Consider the following 17,664-nt stretch of genomic DNA (forward strand, 5'->3'; position numbering starts at 1 on the left):
GTGTTTGGGCGAGTGCATATGTTTATTGTTTGTTCATTTATTTATTGTATGTGTGTTTGTAAGTGTTTGGGTGAGTGCATATGTGTGGATTAGGAGAACAACTTTTGGGACACATTTCTTTTTGCTGTAGCTTGCACTCAGGTTGTCAGTCTTGATGGCGCGTGCCTTTACTTGCTGAGCCATCTTAATTCTGTCTTTTCCCACCCCTGCTTGCACAGCTATCAGCCTATTTATTGGTGGGCAGGGGCTGGAGAGATAGCTCGGTGGTTAAGAGCGCTGGTTGTTTTTCCAGAAGATTCCCAGTACCATATGGCAGCTCTCATTGACCTTAGCTCCAGTTCCAAGAGATCCAACACACTCTTCTGACCTCCATGGGCACTGCACATACATGGTACACAGACATGCATGCAGGCCAAACATCCATACACATAAAAATAAAGGTTAAAAGAAAAAAAAATTAAAGAATATGTTCCTTGACTGGTTGGTCACTCATCCCTACAATCCCCAGCACCAGAGAAGCTGAGGTGAGACAGTTGCTGCAAGTTCAAGATCAGGCTGGGCCATAGAGTGAGACCCTGACTCAAAAACAAGTAAAGAGTACTTATCTCACTGAGTGAGGTGGTACAAACCATTAATCCCAGCACTCAGGGAAGGGAGAGACAGAACTCTGTAAATTCAAGGCCAGCCAGAGCTACACCCTGATGTCCTGTTGTAAAAAGCAACCAGAATACTTAGCTTCCTTGACCCCTGGGGGTTTTCCATTGCCTGCCTCCTCCTTGACGGTGTCTTTCCACATAGTCCCTGTTGTTCATAGTCATATTATTCCGTATGACTTTACCTTCCACGGTTTCCTCAGATTTTCTCCGTGAGTTTTGTCACTACTTTTTTTTTTTGAGACAGGGTTTCTCTGTAGCTTTGGTGCCTGTCCTGGAACTAGCTGGCCTCAGACTCACAGAGATTTGCCTGCCTCTGCCTCCCGAGTGCTGGGATTGAAGTGTGCACCACTACTGCCCAGCTTGTCACTACTTTTTAAAGTTGTTAGGGGTTCCTTGTCTGTTTAGCTAAGTGCCTCTGCCTCTGCCGTCACATTGACCCCCCCCCCCACCCCACGTGAAAAGGGAACTTTTCAAGGGCAGCAGCCTCAGAGCTTCCCTAGTACCCTGGGCTCTGAGGACAGTGGCTTACTTGGAGCAAGAGGCAAATGTTTTTGAAGATGGGCATTGAAAAGTTGTACAGGAGCAGCTGTATTTTAAAACTCATTGAAAAATTTGTGAAGCTTTTTGTGGTGTTCTAGTAGGTAGATGGGGTGGGGGGTTAAAACCAGAGCACCATGTCAGCTTGTGCTGTGTCACTAAACACAACTCTTTCTTTCCAGCCTACAAGACTGTCTCAGGAGTGAATGGTCCACTAGTAATCTTAGATCACGTGAAGGTACGGACGTCCATTGTGGTCTGACTGTTGTACTTCACATTTCACTACTACTCTTTAAATGTGTGTTCTCAATTGTAAAGCATTTTTTGGCGTGACTGTAAGTATTCTCTGTAGGAAAGAGACCAAAAGTCAGAAGACTGGGTTCCAGTACTAGGTTTAGTGTGGATTCCATTTCACAGCCTCAAGTCCCTTGTCTTCAAAGGCAGAGGAGAGAGTTTAACTTTATATAGATTTATAGGGGGAAAACAGAAATAAAGAGTGTGTTTTATAACCTGAAGGATATTATACAGAGGTGTGGCATTTTGTATCCTTTGTTAAAACCTGACGTGTTAGGCTTTTTAAAGTAGTATTTTCCCTCTGTACTAAATGTTAAACACTTGAATAACTAAGTGTAATTTACTTTTGAGAACCTGATGTGGACTTGCAAGTAATGAACATACAAGAACAGATTATCTATCTCAGTGGTGGCAGAAAACCATCAACAGAATAGTTTGTCCTGCCTTGGTCATAGGGATCATTGGTTTACATGTTCTGTGTCTGTTATGAGCTTACTGCTAACTTTAGGAAAGGAGTGGCGGAATCTAGTTTCTCATTCCATGAGATTCTTACAATCAGTATCGTCAGAAAAAAATACAATATTACAAACAAAAGCTATTTTAGAAAGACAAAAGGAAATGTATCAGAGAAAGTTTATATCGTGTGCTTTCCAGGGTTTCTGTTGGTGGCTGTTGCAACAAGGCTGGGAGAAGCACACAGTTATTATTTTGTTGACAGATATTAGTGATGATCATGTATGTTTTTAGCATGTCACCCTCTGGAAGCAGAAAATAAATTGAGAAACATTTTTTAAAGAAAAAGTGCATATTTCCTTTAACTTCATCACAATGATAATATTTTTTATGACAAGGGAGTCTTACAGAGTAATCTTGAGAGTAAACCTAGTCCACGTCCCTCTGTCCCAGGAGGAGGCATCAGGTGTCCTCTGTCACTCTCTGCCTCGTTCTTTGATGCTGGGTCTTTCCCAGTTGGAAATCTTGTAAAGAGTTTTCTCAGCTGGACTGGAAACCTCAAGCCCCACCCATCCTCCTGGCTCCAACTCTTGTAAATTCAGATATTTGTACTACGATTTATAACAGTAGCAAAATTACAATTATGAGGTAGCAGTGAAACCATTTTATGGTTGGGGTCACCACACCTTGAGGAACTCTATTAAAGGATTGCAGCATTAGGAAGATTGAGAACCACTGCCCTAGTAACACTGTGTTTTCAATTAGTGAAGGCTGCTCTGTTTCCTTCTGGCTTCTGCCCTCAGTACTTCTAACACCAGATGTACAGCTTCACAATAACTGAGTTCAGGTTTTCCACAGACCAGGAATTTGACTCATTTCTTACCCCACTAACTTGCTTACACACATGTGGGGTACCCACTTCATTCGTACAGCATGGGTTTCTAGGTAGACACAGCTACTATTGGGCTTGGCTGTAAATCAGAGGGTCCCTATTCATTTTCCATAATCTGCTAGAATGGCGCATCCAAAGTAGGAGCAGTTAGTTTACTGACTTCCTCTAAAAGGTTACTAAAAACTATAAATGAATAGCCAGATGAGTAAATATATAGATTCCTGAGTACAGGGCCTCTGCCCCGAGGAGCTGAGGGCCGTGTGTGTCTGCTGTGGCTGCATTCTTTCCATCAGTAGAACTCCCAGCTCTCGGTACCTCTATGGAGAATTCTTTATGTTACTACTGTTGATCGCATTACTGGCTGTATTGACCGTGTCAGTCTCAGACATCAGAGGATGGGTGTTTGAAACATCTAGCTCTCTAATTGGGTGCCTGGTTCCCTTGGACAGTGGCCACCATCCATGGTCTCCTGAAGTGCAGGCCCAAGTGTGGTTGAAGTGAATTCCTTTCCTCTCGATTGTTCCTGATACCTAGGAAATTACAGGGGTTTTAGGAGCTCTGGCCAAGACCTGACCTAAAGTTAAAAATGACCAAATGACCTGGAGTAAGATGAGAATGCTCGTCACCATTGCTGCCATCCTTGTATTTGACTTTAGCAAGCAATGGGGAAAGAACAAGAGGGGAAAGGATGGGAATAATAGCAGCTGTCATTGTTCCCCATGAGATTACATAAAAGCTTAAGTCAATACTATTTATTAGACACAGTAATGAAGAGTCAGTTTACGGAAACCAATGTAGCCACTGTGCTAGACATAACTTTGTATAGAGAACACTGTGAGACTCACAGAAAGGCCTGCAAGACTCCAAATACCCAGAAATTTCATTTGTTTTCAGTGATTCCACTTAACTTTGACTGGGTGAGTAGAGTCAGATTTGTAAAATAATTGTTTCTGACAGCTAGAACAGTCAGAGAAAGGGTGAGGAAGCATGGGTAATTAGAAAAGGGATAAACCTGTCCATGTCATAAGGATATGGGACTCAAACAACTGCACACGTATGATTTTTGGTTGTCTTGCCTTTCGTGAGACAGACTCATACACCTCCCCCACACCCAGGCAGGGTTTCTGTGTAGCCCTGGCTGTCCTGTAACTCACTCTGTGTAGACCAGTCTGGCCTTGAACTAGAGACCCACCTACCTGTCTCTGCCTCCTGGGAGAGTGCTGGGATTAAAGGTGTGCACCACCCTGCCAAGACACATTCTCATTACTTAGCCAACTCTGGCCTGGAACTGCATTCCTTCTGTCTCAGTCCTCTGAGTGCTGGGATTATATCTGGCACATATGACTTTTTGGCATGGTGAATTGGGCATTGTGAGAAACATTTATGCTAGTCAAATGTTAGAGCATTCATTTCCCAAATAAAAATGGAAAATAAATAGAAAATTAAATCCAGGTGGACTTAAGTGAGACATCAGCCTATTAGAAGCCTATCAGAAGATAGCACTGAACCCCCCTTTATGACTATCAGATTGAAGGTTTTCCTAAATAAAATATAAAAGAATAACAATACATACTTTTGTGAGATAGAAGATGCCATAAGCAGAATTAAGACATTGTTTATAAGAGGATTAATATCCACATTTTATAAAACCACAAATGAGTAAGAAGGTAGAAGATTGGCAAAATTAGAGGGAGAAGCATATTGGTTTTGTTTTGTTTTTTCTTTTTTGTGTGCTAATAAGGGAACTGTGAGTTAATCTGGTACCTTTACAAAATAATTGGGCAGAAAATGGTGCAATTTGCCAGTTACATGTACAGCCCTAAGGAGGTACAGGCAGTAGGCTTGGGAGTTTGAGATCATCTTCAATAATATATATAGTGAGTTCCGGGCAGCTCAGCTTATATTATATCCCATCTCAAAAATGAGCAGTATAAGGCTAGATGGGTATGTGGAGTAGGAGGGAATCTTTCAGAGATATACATTCTTACATAGAATGATATATATGTTTAGACTAGATTGAGTTTATACTTTACACATTATCTTAGTCTGATGGTAACATTACATAGTAACATTTTCTCTTTTTCCTCTCATGTGAGGCCTAGGTGAGTACAGGTATACATAGCCCAGAAAATGAACATCACTTTGAGTGGAAGAGACATTGTTATTGGTAATCTTTCTGGAGTCTCAAAGCCTTAAGATATACACCCAGAGGAAAATTGATAAATGTAATTGCTGTGTTTTTGCAAGATAATGCCCTCCTCTCTGTAGCTTGTACTAGTGTGCCACTTTGTGTGCCAGTAAATATAAGTTGTAGGGACCCAGATTCCACTCCCTGTGTTGGAAGGTGGGAAAGTGCACAGACAAAGTGAGGTAGAGAAGCATAGAGTGTCTTGGGTAATGTATAGAATGCTGATTCTTAATCCTTCACTGTTTCCTGCTTAGTTTCCCAGATATGCTGAGATTGTCCACTTGACGTTACCGGATGGCACAAAAAGAAGTGGGCAAGTTCTAGAAGTTAGTGGCTCCAAAGCAGTGGTTCAGGTGAGCATCCATTGAGCCATTTCCTAATCAAAAACACATCATGTTCCATAACTACATAGTGATGAAAAGCCACATTCACTGATAATTGGATGCTATCAAAATGATACCCAACTCAGTTCTTTGGAATTTTTTCCTTACATTTCCTAGTTCTTAATATTATTACAAGAAAAGAGAGGTTTCTTAACGTGTTTCCTAAAAAACAGCCTACAGCCAGGGTAGGTGAAATTTCTAAAAGTGGTCAGATCTTAAGTTTTCTTTAGATATTATAAGATGACCAAAAATCTTCAAATTTTCTTTCTTTTTCATTGTTCTTTCTTTCAACCATCACTTTTATGCATAATTGACACCTGTAGCTCACAAGCAAGACCCTGGGCCTACTAAGTGTCCCTGACCTAAATTCTGCTTCCTTTCTGGTTGATTCTTTTTCTTCATAGGTATTTGAAGGGACATCAGGTATAGATGCCAAGAAGACATCCTGTGAGTTTACTGGGGATATTCTCCGGACACCAGTGTCAGAGGATATGCTTGGTAAGTGGACATCACTCTTTATTCTGTACACAGATCTGTTTCCTTTTAAACACATTTATATAATATCTGGAAACATAAAATATGGATTTGGAAGTCAGGATCTACTCTCTTTTCTCTTTTTGCTGTTGCGTAGGTCGGGTATTCAATGGATCAGGAAAACCCATTGACCGAGGTCCTGTGGTGCTGGCTGAAGACTTCCTTGACATCATGGGTAGGGTAGTAGATGGATTTCAGTGCTGGGGAAAACAACTTTTGACAATTGGGAGCCTTGCTAGAGAAAGAATAATTGTTATGGTATCATATCAAGTAAATAATTTTAAGTACAGAGAAATTCATTGTATGGTTTGTTGACAGAGGTTTCTGTCCCGCCCAGTCCTGCAGCCATTCACTCCCAAAGAAACACACAGAGGCTTGCATTAATTATAAACTGGTTGGCCTATTAGCTTAGGATTTTTATAAACTAACTCTTACATCTTAAATTAACCCATAATTCTTTTCTGTGTTAGCTACCTGGCTTGGTACCTTTTATCAGTGAGGCATTCTCATCTTGCTTCCTCTGAGTCTGGTGAAGACTGCAGACTGACGGAGCCTTTCTTCTTCCCAGAATTCTCCTGTTCTGGTCGCCCTGTCTGTACTTCCTGCCTGGCTACTGGCCAATCAGCATTTTATTACCAGTACAAGTGACAAATCTGTACAGGGTACAAGAGCGTTGTCCCACAGCACAGCTCGGGTCTTTTCATTTTATCCACAAGTAATATGTAGACATTCTGACGCCTTTCCTTTTTGGAATACATCAGGTCAGCCAATCAACCCTCAGTGTCGGATCTACCCAGAGGAGATGATTCAGACGGGCATTTCTGCCATTGATGGCATGAACAGTATTGCTAGGGGACAGAAAATTCCCATCTTTTCTGCTGCTGGATTGCCACACAATGAGGTGAGAACTAGGGTACTTGCTGTGTCATGTCACGGGGAAAATCTATAGATGCATTGGCATACCTGGCAAATAGTTGGTATTAACTAGTCACCCAATTCAGGCTTGTATGTCTGCTTTCTCACTTCTTCTGTATCTTTATAAAAATAACAGAGTTTTGAGTATTTAAAGTATTCAGGAGTTAAGGATGAGTTGCTTTGCTGTCAGAATATGATTATAGTTACTGCTTGTTTCTTTTTATCCTCAACAGATTGCCGCTCAGATCTGTCGCCAGGCTGGTTTGGTAAAGAAATCCAAAGATGTAGTGGACTACAGTGAAGAAAATTTCGCCATTGTGTTTGCTGCTATGGGGGTAAGTATGGTATTCTGTTGGGAATAATATAAGATTATAAACTACACATACGTCGTTGACTTTGTTCCTAGGTAGAGACAGTGCACCTTGGCATTTTAGCAAAATGAAGGAATCAAATTTCACATGTGACAGAAAATTAGTAATACTCTGTGTACCTAAAGTGCTTTACTCCAATTTACATTCTAAAAAGGAATAAAAATGGATGCTTGAATTTTTGAAAGAACAATTTAGATTCATAACTTGGCCTTCATCAAAACTAGATGATGAGAATTTTCTCCTCCCAGCACTGATGAAGTCATTGATGTTTAGGTAAACATGGAAACAGCCCGGTTCTTCAAATCTGACTTTGAAGAAAATGGCTCAATGGACAATGTCTGCCTCTTTTTGAACTTGGCTAATGACCCAACGTAAGTAAATATGGTCACTTCTTTCTGTTTGAGAAGATGGGGATCAAAGGAATTAAGGAAGTAAATGTCACAGTGAGATCCTCTTCACTGATGAAACCCTATATTTGAATTCCAGTCTGCTTCTCGATTCGCTTTGCAGTCAAGACGGAGTTAACATAGACACTGAAGCTTATAAAGTGACCAGTAATACTTGACTGGATTGTTAAATGACATCAGACATCATAGATGATCAATAAATAACCTTTTCTTCTTACACGGGAAATATGTCACCTGTTTCTTCCTGCCCCTCTTCTCATCACCCCTTGTCAGTTTTGAGAAACGTTAGCTCTGAGAAATGACAAGCATTTGTAAAATGATTTAACTTTGTGGTACTTTACTATTCAGTGAGTACACAGAGTAATTGCCTACAGAGGCATCTTCAAAGTAATAATTGGGTGTCTCCCCCTTCCCCCCGCCCCCGGATTTATAGGACTTTCAAAGGAGAAATTGCTGTTGTGTCCAGAATTGTTTTGGATATGGCTTTTGAGTGACCTGGGACTTGTTTGATTTCAGCATCGAGAGAATCATCACTCCCCGCCTGGCTCTGACCACCGCTGAGTTTCTGGCTTACCAGTGTGAGAAGCATGTCCTGGTCATTCTGACAGATATGAGCTCTTATGCTGAAGCGCTTCGAGAGGTAACTTTTCCTTTCTTCATTTTTTTTCCCCTCAGTTAAACAAAATGAGTCAATTCGTAGGATTATCTTGACCCTTTGTAAGTTTTTGTTTTTCTTTAGTCATGTTTTTGAGCTTGTTCCTGAATGATTTGTAGATTATCTTTCTTAGAAAAGACAGTACAGTTTTTTTCTTTCTGTGAACCTGGGAATCTTAGAAGGTAAGATTAAAATTAATAGCCTGCCTAGCACATTGTTACTATCCCAAGGGTCCTAGAAGTAAGAAAGCCCCACAAGCTAGTGACGATTCCCCAGTTTTAAAAAATTTTGTCTGTTGGCTTGTCTTGAGTATATGTATTTGCTCATGGAGGCCAGAAGAGGGCATCAGATCCCCTGGAAGTGGAGTTTCCCAGTGTGGGTGCTGGGAACTGAACCCAGGACCTCAGCTCTTACCCTTCAAATCTCTGTTTTTAATGATTTAAAAAATATATATATAGTTTTTGTTTTTGTTTTTGTCTTTCAAGACAGGGCTTCTTTTTCACTTTGGAGCCTGTCCTGGCACTAGCTCTTGTAGACCAGGCTTGAACTCACAGAGATCCACCTGCCTTTGCCACCCAAGTGCTCTGAGGGCTTGTGATGGTGGAGTAATGCAGGTACCCACATTCCCATACGTGTGTCCCGAAGAAGACAGGATAGACTCCTGGCTCTGTGGTCAGGTTCATAGATAGCCCAGTCTTGCCGTGACTGACTGTGGCTGAGATATTCGCCTTGACCGTTGGAATTGTAGACACACGTCACTAAGCTGGGCTCTGGTTTTTTTGATCATGGGAAACTTATCTGAGACCCAATTCTGACTGTAAATTTGGGATACACTTTTTTGTTTGGTTGTTGTGAAGTTTGACTAATGTGTGAGTCATGTGGTAAGCCATGTATTCTTGGTATGTGTTCCTTTTTAATTCTTACCGTTTTTATTTATAACCACTTAAATTAATATTTTGTTGAATACTGAAGCCAACATTTTTTTAACTTTTATTCTAATCTCATACTTTACCTCCTGACCGCAGTTTCCACTTCCTCTATGCCACCCAGTCCTTCCCCTCTTCACCCAGATCAACTTGTCTTTGTTTCTCTTTAAAAAAAAAAAAAAAGGCAGACCGAAATCCATCGAACATGGCCTAACAAGATACAATAAGACTGGTCACATACCTTCTAATCAAGGCTGAATGAAGCAACCTAGTTGGAGGAAAAGGGCAGAGACACCCCCCCCCCCAACTCCCAGTTAGGAGTTGCATAAGAAAGACTGAGGCAGAGGGTCTAGCTCTGACCCACACAGACGATCTAGCCAAACGTTTTTCTTACTCTGTCAGGTTTCAGCAGCCAGGGAAGAGGTTCCTGGTCGGCGAGGTTTCCCAGGCTACATGTACACTGATTTAGCCACGATCTATGAACGTGCTGGTCGAGTGGAGGGTAGAAATGGCTCCATTACTCAAATCCCTATTCTCACCATGCCCAATGATGGTAAGTTTGCATATTTGATTATACCAGACTATATCACTTTTGATCTGTGTGTGTGCATGTGTGTGAGAGAGATTTGTGGGCCAGGGGAGATCAGAGGACAGCTTGGCCAGGTCAGTTTGCTCCTACTAAACAACACTGTCATTTGAAGAGCATCCCTAATTATCCTTACTACTTTCTGTAAGAAAGGCAGTTTTCTTTGTAATTTGAATTTCAGATTTTCATTTATGATGTTCTGTTTCAAATGTCTGCTGTTTTCAGAGCACAGTTTTAGTTATGAAGAATTTGTCTCTGTTTAATGTAAGCTGCTTGGATTTCCTGTGAGACAGTCATTTCAGCAGTTAAACATGCAGTGAAGATCATAGACGTAAAGATTTTTGAGATGTTTGACCCCAGTTTGGGCAAGAAGCAGCTTGCTTGTCCCAGGCCCGTGCAAGCCTACCGCACCGTGCAGCAAGGTTGGGTGTGCTTAGACTGGGCTCTGCCGCCGTGGTTTTTGTCCATATGTCCTTTTTAATAGCTACTTGTATGAGGCAATTTGGGAACTAACTCATCCTGGTGAGCACTGTTGGATGCCTCAGAGTGTCTCTGGTCTGTGTTGAGCACAGAGGAGCGGAGTGGACTGTTAGGTTAGGAACTGGTACTCTACGCTCATAGTCTGGATTCGTAAGCCACAGCAGCTGTTGTGCTGCATTGCTTGGGACACAAGGGGGCGTTTTGGGGTTAAACGCTTACTGCTTGTTGAATCTTTGGGTGCTGCTTGAGCACCACTGCCATGCCTGTGTCCTACATTGGCCTAGAGCTGTGTGCTTAGGATGGGACTTTATGTTTGCAGAAGAAGGCACGTAACTAGGAGCAAGTGTTTACTTCATAGTGTGCAACACGTGTTGGTGCCGTTGTAACTGGACAAGGGAAATGGCCATTTACTACAGTAACAGCTAGGCTCCTTGCCCGATGTTTAAACTTCATGAAAATGAAATTTGAGAGTAAACCCTTTAGTTTTATTAGCCATATTCAGGTACTCAGTAGCCATGTGTGGCAAATGCCTTTCCATTCGCTTCCATATCTTGCTGTGATAAAACACCACGATAAACCGGACAGTGATGGAGCACGCCTTTTATCCCAGCACTCAGGGGGCAGAAGCAGGTGGATCTCTGTGAGTTCAAGGTTAACCTGGTCTACAAAGTGAGTTCCAGGACAGCCAGAGCTGTTACACAGAGAAACTCTGTCTCAAAGAAGCACAACAACAAAATCCTGTGATTAAAAAGCACCTTAAAGGAGAAGGGCCATTTTTCAGCTTATGATTCCAAGTTGCAGTCCATTGTTGTAGAAAGGTCAAGGCAGGAACTTCAAACGGACAAGGGTGCTCCGTACCTCCACTGTTTCCTTGGATGGCACCCCCTGCCTAGGGAATGGTTTCGTCCATGGTGGGCTGTCTTCACATCAGTTAATTAGCTAAGATAATTCCCCACAGATAATGCTCACAAACCAACCCAACAAGACTCTCTTCCCTTGTTGTATTTGTTGACAATTAAAGCTAACCATCTCACTGCTGTGTTAGACAGCACAAATAACATCATCCCAGAGATGGATTCTCTGGAGCTCTTGCAGCAGAGCTGGGTAGGTAATGTAGACTCTCTTCTTGTGAGATTGGCCATATGAGATAGCCATGTGCTTAATCCTGATGTCTTTCTCCGGCAGATATCACTCATCCCATCCCTGACTTGACTGGGTATATTACTGAGGGGCAGATCTATGTGGACAGACAGCTGCACAACAGACAGGTACTGACTGACGCTTGAACAGTGCTGTGAGCTTGAAGCCACTTGTTACAGTCTGCTGACTTGATTGCTTCTTAAGTATCAGCTTGATGTTTTAATGTGGCTGTAAAAAAAAATGTCATTTCTGTAAGCTAAAATCATGTAGTAGGCAAAATGCCAGAGTTAAGAATTACCGTTTTTATTTATTGTACCTTTAAATGGGATCAGCTGTCTCAAGGAACTTTTTTTGGGGGGAATTCTATACTAACAGCAGTATATGGTATCAATCTTACTAACATAAAAGCAGGATTTTTGCTGGCTTTGTAACATTTCCAAAATCAACTTTTATGGGATTTTTGCGTACAGTTGTTTTCTTTCTTTCTTTTCCACCCAAGATTTACCCACCTATCAATGTGCTGCCCTCGCTTTCCCGGTTGATGAAATCGGCTATTGGAGAAGGAATGACCAGAAAGGACCATGCTGATGTCTCTAACCAGCTGGTACGTGCTTCTCTGGGGAGAGGGCTGAGACTGCCTTTCTCTGTGTCTGCTGCTGTCCTGCCCGTAACTCTAATAGCACTCAGTTTTCTTCCCATCCAAGGAGAATGTCAATGTTGGTTTAATACAGAATAATACCTCATTGGAACAAAGCAACTCTTTTCACAAGAATAAACTATACTAATCAAGATTAAAATACCAGACTTGGAGGCTGGAGAAATAACTTGGTGGTTAAGAGTATTTGTTTTTCTTGTAAGAGGACCCACATGATGGCTCAGAAACATATGTAACTCCAGGTTTAGGGAAGTGACACCTTCTTCCGACCTCTGAGGATACCAGGCTTGTAGGTGGTTTGCATCAATACATACATGTAAAACACTCATGCATATAAAATAAAATCCTTGAAAAATAAAACCAAACAACCCAGTAGGTTTGGGCAGCTTGTGGTGTCAGACCTGTGATCCCAGTACTCTGGAGGCTAAGGAATTACAGATTGGAAGTCAGCGTGGACTTCATAGTGACACTATCTCAGAAAGCAGTAATAGCAACAAGAAAATTACCAAGCTTGTAACTCATTTCTAAAATTTTAAATTTATTTTATTGAATATTCTGTCCCTATTTATTTATCTGTTTTACTTATTTATTTTTATGTGTGTTGGTATTTTACCTGCATGAATATCTGTTTACTACATGCATGCAGTGCCCAAGACAAGAAGAAAGTTTAGGATCTTCCTGGACCTGGAGTTACAGAAACTGCTTAGCTGCTGTCTGGGTGCTGGGAATCGAACCTGGATCCTCTACAAGAATAGCCATCTGGGCTGGGCCATCTTTCTAGGCCACAGAAATTGGGGGGGGGGGGGGACAGGTGGTAACAAGGCTCAGTGGGTACAGGCACTTGCTACTGAATCTTCCAGTTTAGTCATTTCTGCCTGGATACCCTCATATTTGTTACTTAACATATGTTAAGTAAATAACCAACAGAACACTGAAGCTAACAGTTGAATTTATTCTATGAACTCCTTAAGGTCCATATAGGTTGTACATCAAAAAGAAAGCAAAATATCTGACTGCAGTAGAAATGGCAGGCCTGTGAAATCACAGGAATTTGAAGAAGGCCTATAGAAATTTCTTTGGTTCTTGTGTATTCTCTATCCACTGTCAATTCATTGGCATACCGAGGAAGTATATATTTGCAGTGTGGATGATGTCCGTACATTGCAAGTCTTTTGGCCCCTTTCTGGGGGTACTATAATAAATATGAGTGTACTTTGCTGGGGGCTTTCTGTGGTAGAGCAGGACTGTGTATCCTGAGCTGTTGACATGTCCTCTCTCTCTTCAGTATGCATGCTACGCTATTGGTAAGGATGTGCAAGCCATGAAAGCTGTGGTGGGAGAAGAAGCCCTGACCTCAGATGACCTTCTTTACTTGGAATTTCTGCAGAAATTTGAGAAAAACTTCATTTCTCAGGGTAAGATGATTCCCTTCAAACACAAACAGTTCAGAATTGTTAAACACCTAAGTGCTCACGTTGGTGTCTGCATTTCTTCTCTAATGAGACACTCCTCCAGGTCTTAAGGCCTGACTTCCCTCTGCCTTCTGCACGTCCTCAGGGAACTTCTAATTATTATCTCACAAAGCCCAACCACCTTCTTTGCTGTTCTGTTTGTTTTCTTCCTGACCTTTGACTGGTACTGTACTGTGGGCTCTAGTTTGCTGTCTGTGGCCCTGCCTTCTCTCAAGCTCCCACAACTCACCTGCTATAAGCATGTCTTTTCATGTTCCAATGCCTAGGACCCAGTGACCAGAATGAGACTTTCCCCAGCTGACCACCTTCCTGCCTGTCAACACTCTGGCCTGTGTGCTCTTGGTGTCTGCTGAGGTCATTTTCCCAGCAGTTTATCTCAGTTGCTGGGCCTCAGCATGTTGTGTTTTTGTTTTTGAGAATCTCCTGTGTGAGGTGAACTAAGATCATACATATCTACCACCTCTGTTCTCCTCCAACTCCCCCATAGAGTTACCCCACCATGTGTTCTGTCGCTCACTAGTCCACTTGGCTGGGCAGCATTCTTAGCCTTGCTTATCCTCTGCTGATCAGATAGAGTTCATTTGTAGTATTCTTCCTAATCTAGTTTGTATTCTCACTACAATATTTTGTTCAGTAGTTCTCTCAAACTTTGATTTGCTTTTGTATCAGCCAAGCTTCTTAAAGTGCTGGTTCTGCCCCAGTCGATAGGTGTGGGACTGGACACAGTGAAGCTGCAGGGCTGTAGCGGGGGCTGAGGTTTCAGGCCCTCCTCCAAAGCCTTGTCCCATCATCCTTGGCCATATTGGTACCAGCTTTCCACCACTCACAGCTCAGGGAACTATTGATCATTTTATTGGTTGTCTCTCTTCTACAAGGGTTTTCTTACATGGCTCATGTGGGTTAAGGCTAGAAATACTCTGTCCTTGAGGGGTAGTTAAAATAGGTATGCTACTTTGAGATAACACCTCAAGTGATACATGTAGGATTTGTGCACTCTTACTTGCATTATGCATTCATTATTTTTGTGGTTGGTTTTTTGTTTTTTCGAGACAGTGTTTCTCTGATTTTGGAGCCTGTCCTGGAACTAGCTCTGTAGACCAGGCTGGTCTCGAACTTACAGAGATCCGCCTGCCTCTGCCTCCCGAGTGCTGGGATTAAAGTCGTGCGCCACCATCGCCCGGCTCATTCATTATTTTTGATATCACCTCACACAATGGCATAATTGTTTGAGGGTTATAAGTGGAGCCAACATATGGTAGCAAGTGCTTAACCACTGAACTACACCGTTGGTCTTATTGGAACTTTCCCTCTCTCCCTCCCTCCCTCCTTCCCTCCCTTCCTTCCATTACAAAAGTTCTATGGTAAAGTTCTATAGAGAAAGGAACCCAGAACTCCAGCCACTCTTAATCTTGTGGTTGAAGATTTGGGGGGTGGGGGGGGCAGGATTTAATTCTACTATATTAAACAAAATAAATTTGGTTGGCGTATAATTTCAGCACTTAAGAGGTGGAGTTTGGAGCTAACCTGGGCCACTCAATGAGAGTCTGTTTCAAAGTAAATGTTTTGAAAATCTCTGACCTGTAATATATCTGCTTTGTGGCATTGAGACTTTCTCATATCTATAGATTCCTGCAAACCTAGCTTTTCTCCTGTGTCCTGGTCTGCTTTTTGCTGATCTTTGAACAAAATGTTGGGTCATTGCATTCGTTGTTTAAGGATCTTACTTGTCTGTCTCTGTCCAGCTCAACCCTTTACACCAGCATGCACACTGCCCTTGGGCCTCTCCTTACCTCTCATCTCTGGGGTACTTTGTATCCTCATTTCTACATCCAGTCTTGAGTCCAACTCATATTTTCTTTGTTGTATTTCATGCCTGCCTGATTGCTAGTTCGTAGACAGAATACTGAGTAATGCTGGCCAATTGGAAGTGCTTTGCCATTAATTCAGTGTCAATATTTTAGGTCCCTATGAAAACCGCACTGTCTATGAGACTTTGGACATTGGCTGGCAGTTGCTCCGAATCTTCCCCAAAGAAATGCTGAAGAGAATCCCTCAGAGCACCCTGAGCGAATTTTACCCTCGAGACTCTGCAAAGCACTAGCTACTGCTGCTCGTGTGGCGTGATTGGCGTGACCCTCTTGTGAAGTACTGGTTCTGTTTCCTGATTCCTTTTGCACTCCTCCGTCCCCACCTTGTGCGGGAGTTTACTTACCCGTTACTCTGTAATTAGAAACAAAGGCTAGGTAACTATTGTGCCAGTGTTGCAAGGTTTAAACTGCTATCAGAATGGAAGATCCCTGCCCTGAAAACCTCACCTTCAGTGCGTTCTTTAAAGGAGCAGAGGGGTGGCATGAAGTTTGTTCTGATGTATGTATTTGTACATAGTGGAGAGCTAGTTGCTAATAATGTCTTGTTTGGGTCTCCCAAACCCTACCTCTCAACCCCCTTAAGAGTATCACTGTTTTGAAGTTAAAATGCTTCCGTCTCAAACTTAGGGGCAAGGTGGAGACTGGAAGAATTCTCCGTTCAGAAAAACCATGAGGCTCTTGACTGAGCCTTCCCTCTGGAGTGCTGGTGTGCCTGTGGGTCTGTCCTCCGCTCTGCAGATGGGTTTTACTGTCTGCTTGTGCTTTCCTATGAGACGAGTTCCTTTCTGCCAGTGCTGTGAGTTGGAATTCCTGTGTGGCATCTTTTTTTGTGGCTCACCCAGAATCATGCAACATTGCACAGTTGGGACCACCCTGGCAGTGGTGACGTGTCTTGTGCTGGTGATTCCCACTGAGCTACAGTCATGGAATTGAGACTTAGAAAAAGCTGGGGTACAGTTCAGAGAAACCCTACATCCCATCCTCACCCTGTGTTTATGGTGGTTCAGGTCTCTGTTGCCTCCTCGATCCTGGGGTGGGGCGTGAAGATGGTGATGGCTTGCCCTTGGGTTTGCTGTTATTTTCAATTCTGTTCAATCCCAGGCTCTCTGACCCAGCTCTGCCTTCCTTCATTCCTGCTCCTCCCTGGTGTGAGCCGTTAGCTATAGTCTGTGCCTCTGCCATGTCTGCTGTTGAGTCTCTGCTGTGTTCTCAGGTACAGCAGTACCTTCCCCATTCTGTGCATTTCATCTTCCAGTTGTTTTTCTCTGAGGGGATGGGGGGGTCAGCATGATTATATTTTAATGTAGAAAATGTGACATCTCGTTATAAATGAAAATAAATGCTAAATTAAATGGAAGTTACCTGAAATGACTGTCTTCTCATCAGAAGGGGACCATCAGCAAGCAAGTGGGTAACTTGAGTCTTCATGGTTGTGACCTTTGTATGAGTGTGGTCTGTGTTGGTGTGTGTAAGAAATATGAAATACTTCATGTTCCTGAGGGCTTGAGTGAGAAGGTATCCGTGAGTACAACTACAGAGTCCTATCCATGCAGCACTTAGCCTGCATTTGTTAGTGGACCTTTATCAAGACAGATTGGCTCAGGCTGGGCCTGGAGAAATCGTTCAGTAGTTCAGAGAACTTGACTACTCTTCCAGAGTCCTGGGTTCAGTTCCCAGCAACCGCAAGGTGACTCACAACCGTCTGTAATGGATCTGATTCCCTCTGCTGGTGTGTATGAAGACAAAACACTCATACATAAAATACATGAATAAATAAATAAAGACAGATTCACTCTTCTGCAGCAGTTAGGGCTGGGTGGTTAAGTAGCACTCTTTCTGGTTGGTTTCTTTTTTTGATATAAACATTTCTAAGGGAACTTTCTCTTTCAATTTTTAAATTTAAATCAGATTTAAATGATGGGTATCTTGACTGCTGCTCAGTGGAGACGTCGTGTGAATGAAAGATCATTTGTAGATTATTGTCATTGGTGCCTCACTGAGGCCCTACTTTCCTGTGCTAGTGGGTAGTTAAAGTGTCTGGTCCACAGGGCAGTCTGCTTTTGAAGTCTTCCAAGGCTGATTGCGGGCGGTGGGCTCCATTCAATAGAAAGAAGATATCAAAACAGTGTAGTAGGCCGGTCTGGTGGATCAAGCGTGAGGTCCTGACAGGCAGGAGAATCAGCGATCCAAGTCATCCTCAAATTCAAGACTGATATAAGGGGCTATATTATCTCAATAAAACAGGAACAATA

General features: G+C 42.4%; 1 protein-coding gene across 1 annotated transcript in view; it reads left to right on the forward strand.

Annotated features, from left to right (window-relative positions):
• Window positions 1-16,776, forward strand: part of Atp6v1b2 (ATPase H+ transporting V1 subunit B2) — a 22,417-nt gene extending 5,641 nt beyond the window's left edge. Inside the window, exons 2-14 of the mRNA XM_005370884.3 lie at window positions 1,376-1,431; window positions 5,275-5,373; window positions 5,808-5,901; window positions 6,035-6,112; window positions 6,699-6,838; window positions 7,086-7,187; window positions 7,497-7,594; window positions 8,147-8,270; window positions 9,614-9,764; window positions 11,463-11,545; window positions 11,917-12,021; window positions 13,358-13,487; window positions 15,506-16,776. Coding sequence (XP_005370941.2) covers window positions 1,376-1,431; window positions 5,275-5,373; window positions 5,808-5,901; window positions 6,035-6,112; window positions 6,699-6,838; window positions 7,086-7,187; window positions 7,497-7,594; window positions 8,147-8,270; window positions 9,614-9,764; window positions 11,463-11,545; window positions 11,917-12,021; window positions 13,358-13,487; window positions 15,506-15,645 — 1,400 coding nt within the window. The 3' untranslated portion in view covers window positions 15,646-16,776. The remainder of the gene's footprint in view (window positions 1-1,375; window positions 1,432-5,274; window positions 5,374-5,807; window positions 5,902-6,034; window positions 6,113-6,698; window positions 6,839-7,085; window positions 7,188-7,496; window positions 7,595-8,146; window positions 8,271-9,613; window positions 9,765-11,462; window positions 11,546-11,916; window positions 12,022-13,357; window positions 13,488-15,505) is intronic.
• The last annotated feature ends 888 nt before the right edge of the window (window positions 16,777-17,664 follow it).

Source organism: Microtus ochrogaster, unplaced genomic scaffold (assembly GCF_000317375.1).
Source record: "Microtus ochrogaster isolate Prairie Vole_2 unplaced genomic scaffold, MicOch1.0 UNK89, whole genome shotgun sequence".
Lineage (NCBI taxonomy): Eukaryota > Metazoa > Chordata > Mammalia > Rodentia > Cricetidae > Microtus > Microtus ochrogaster.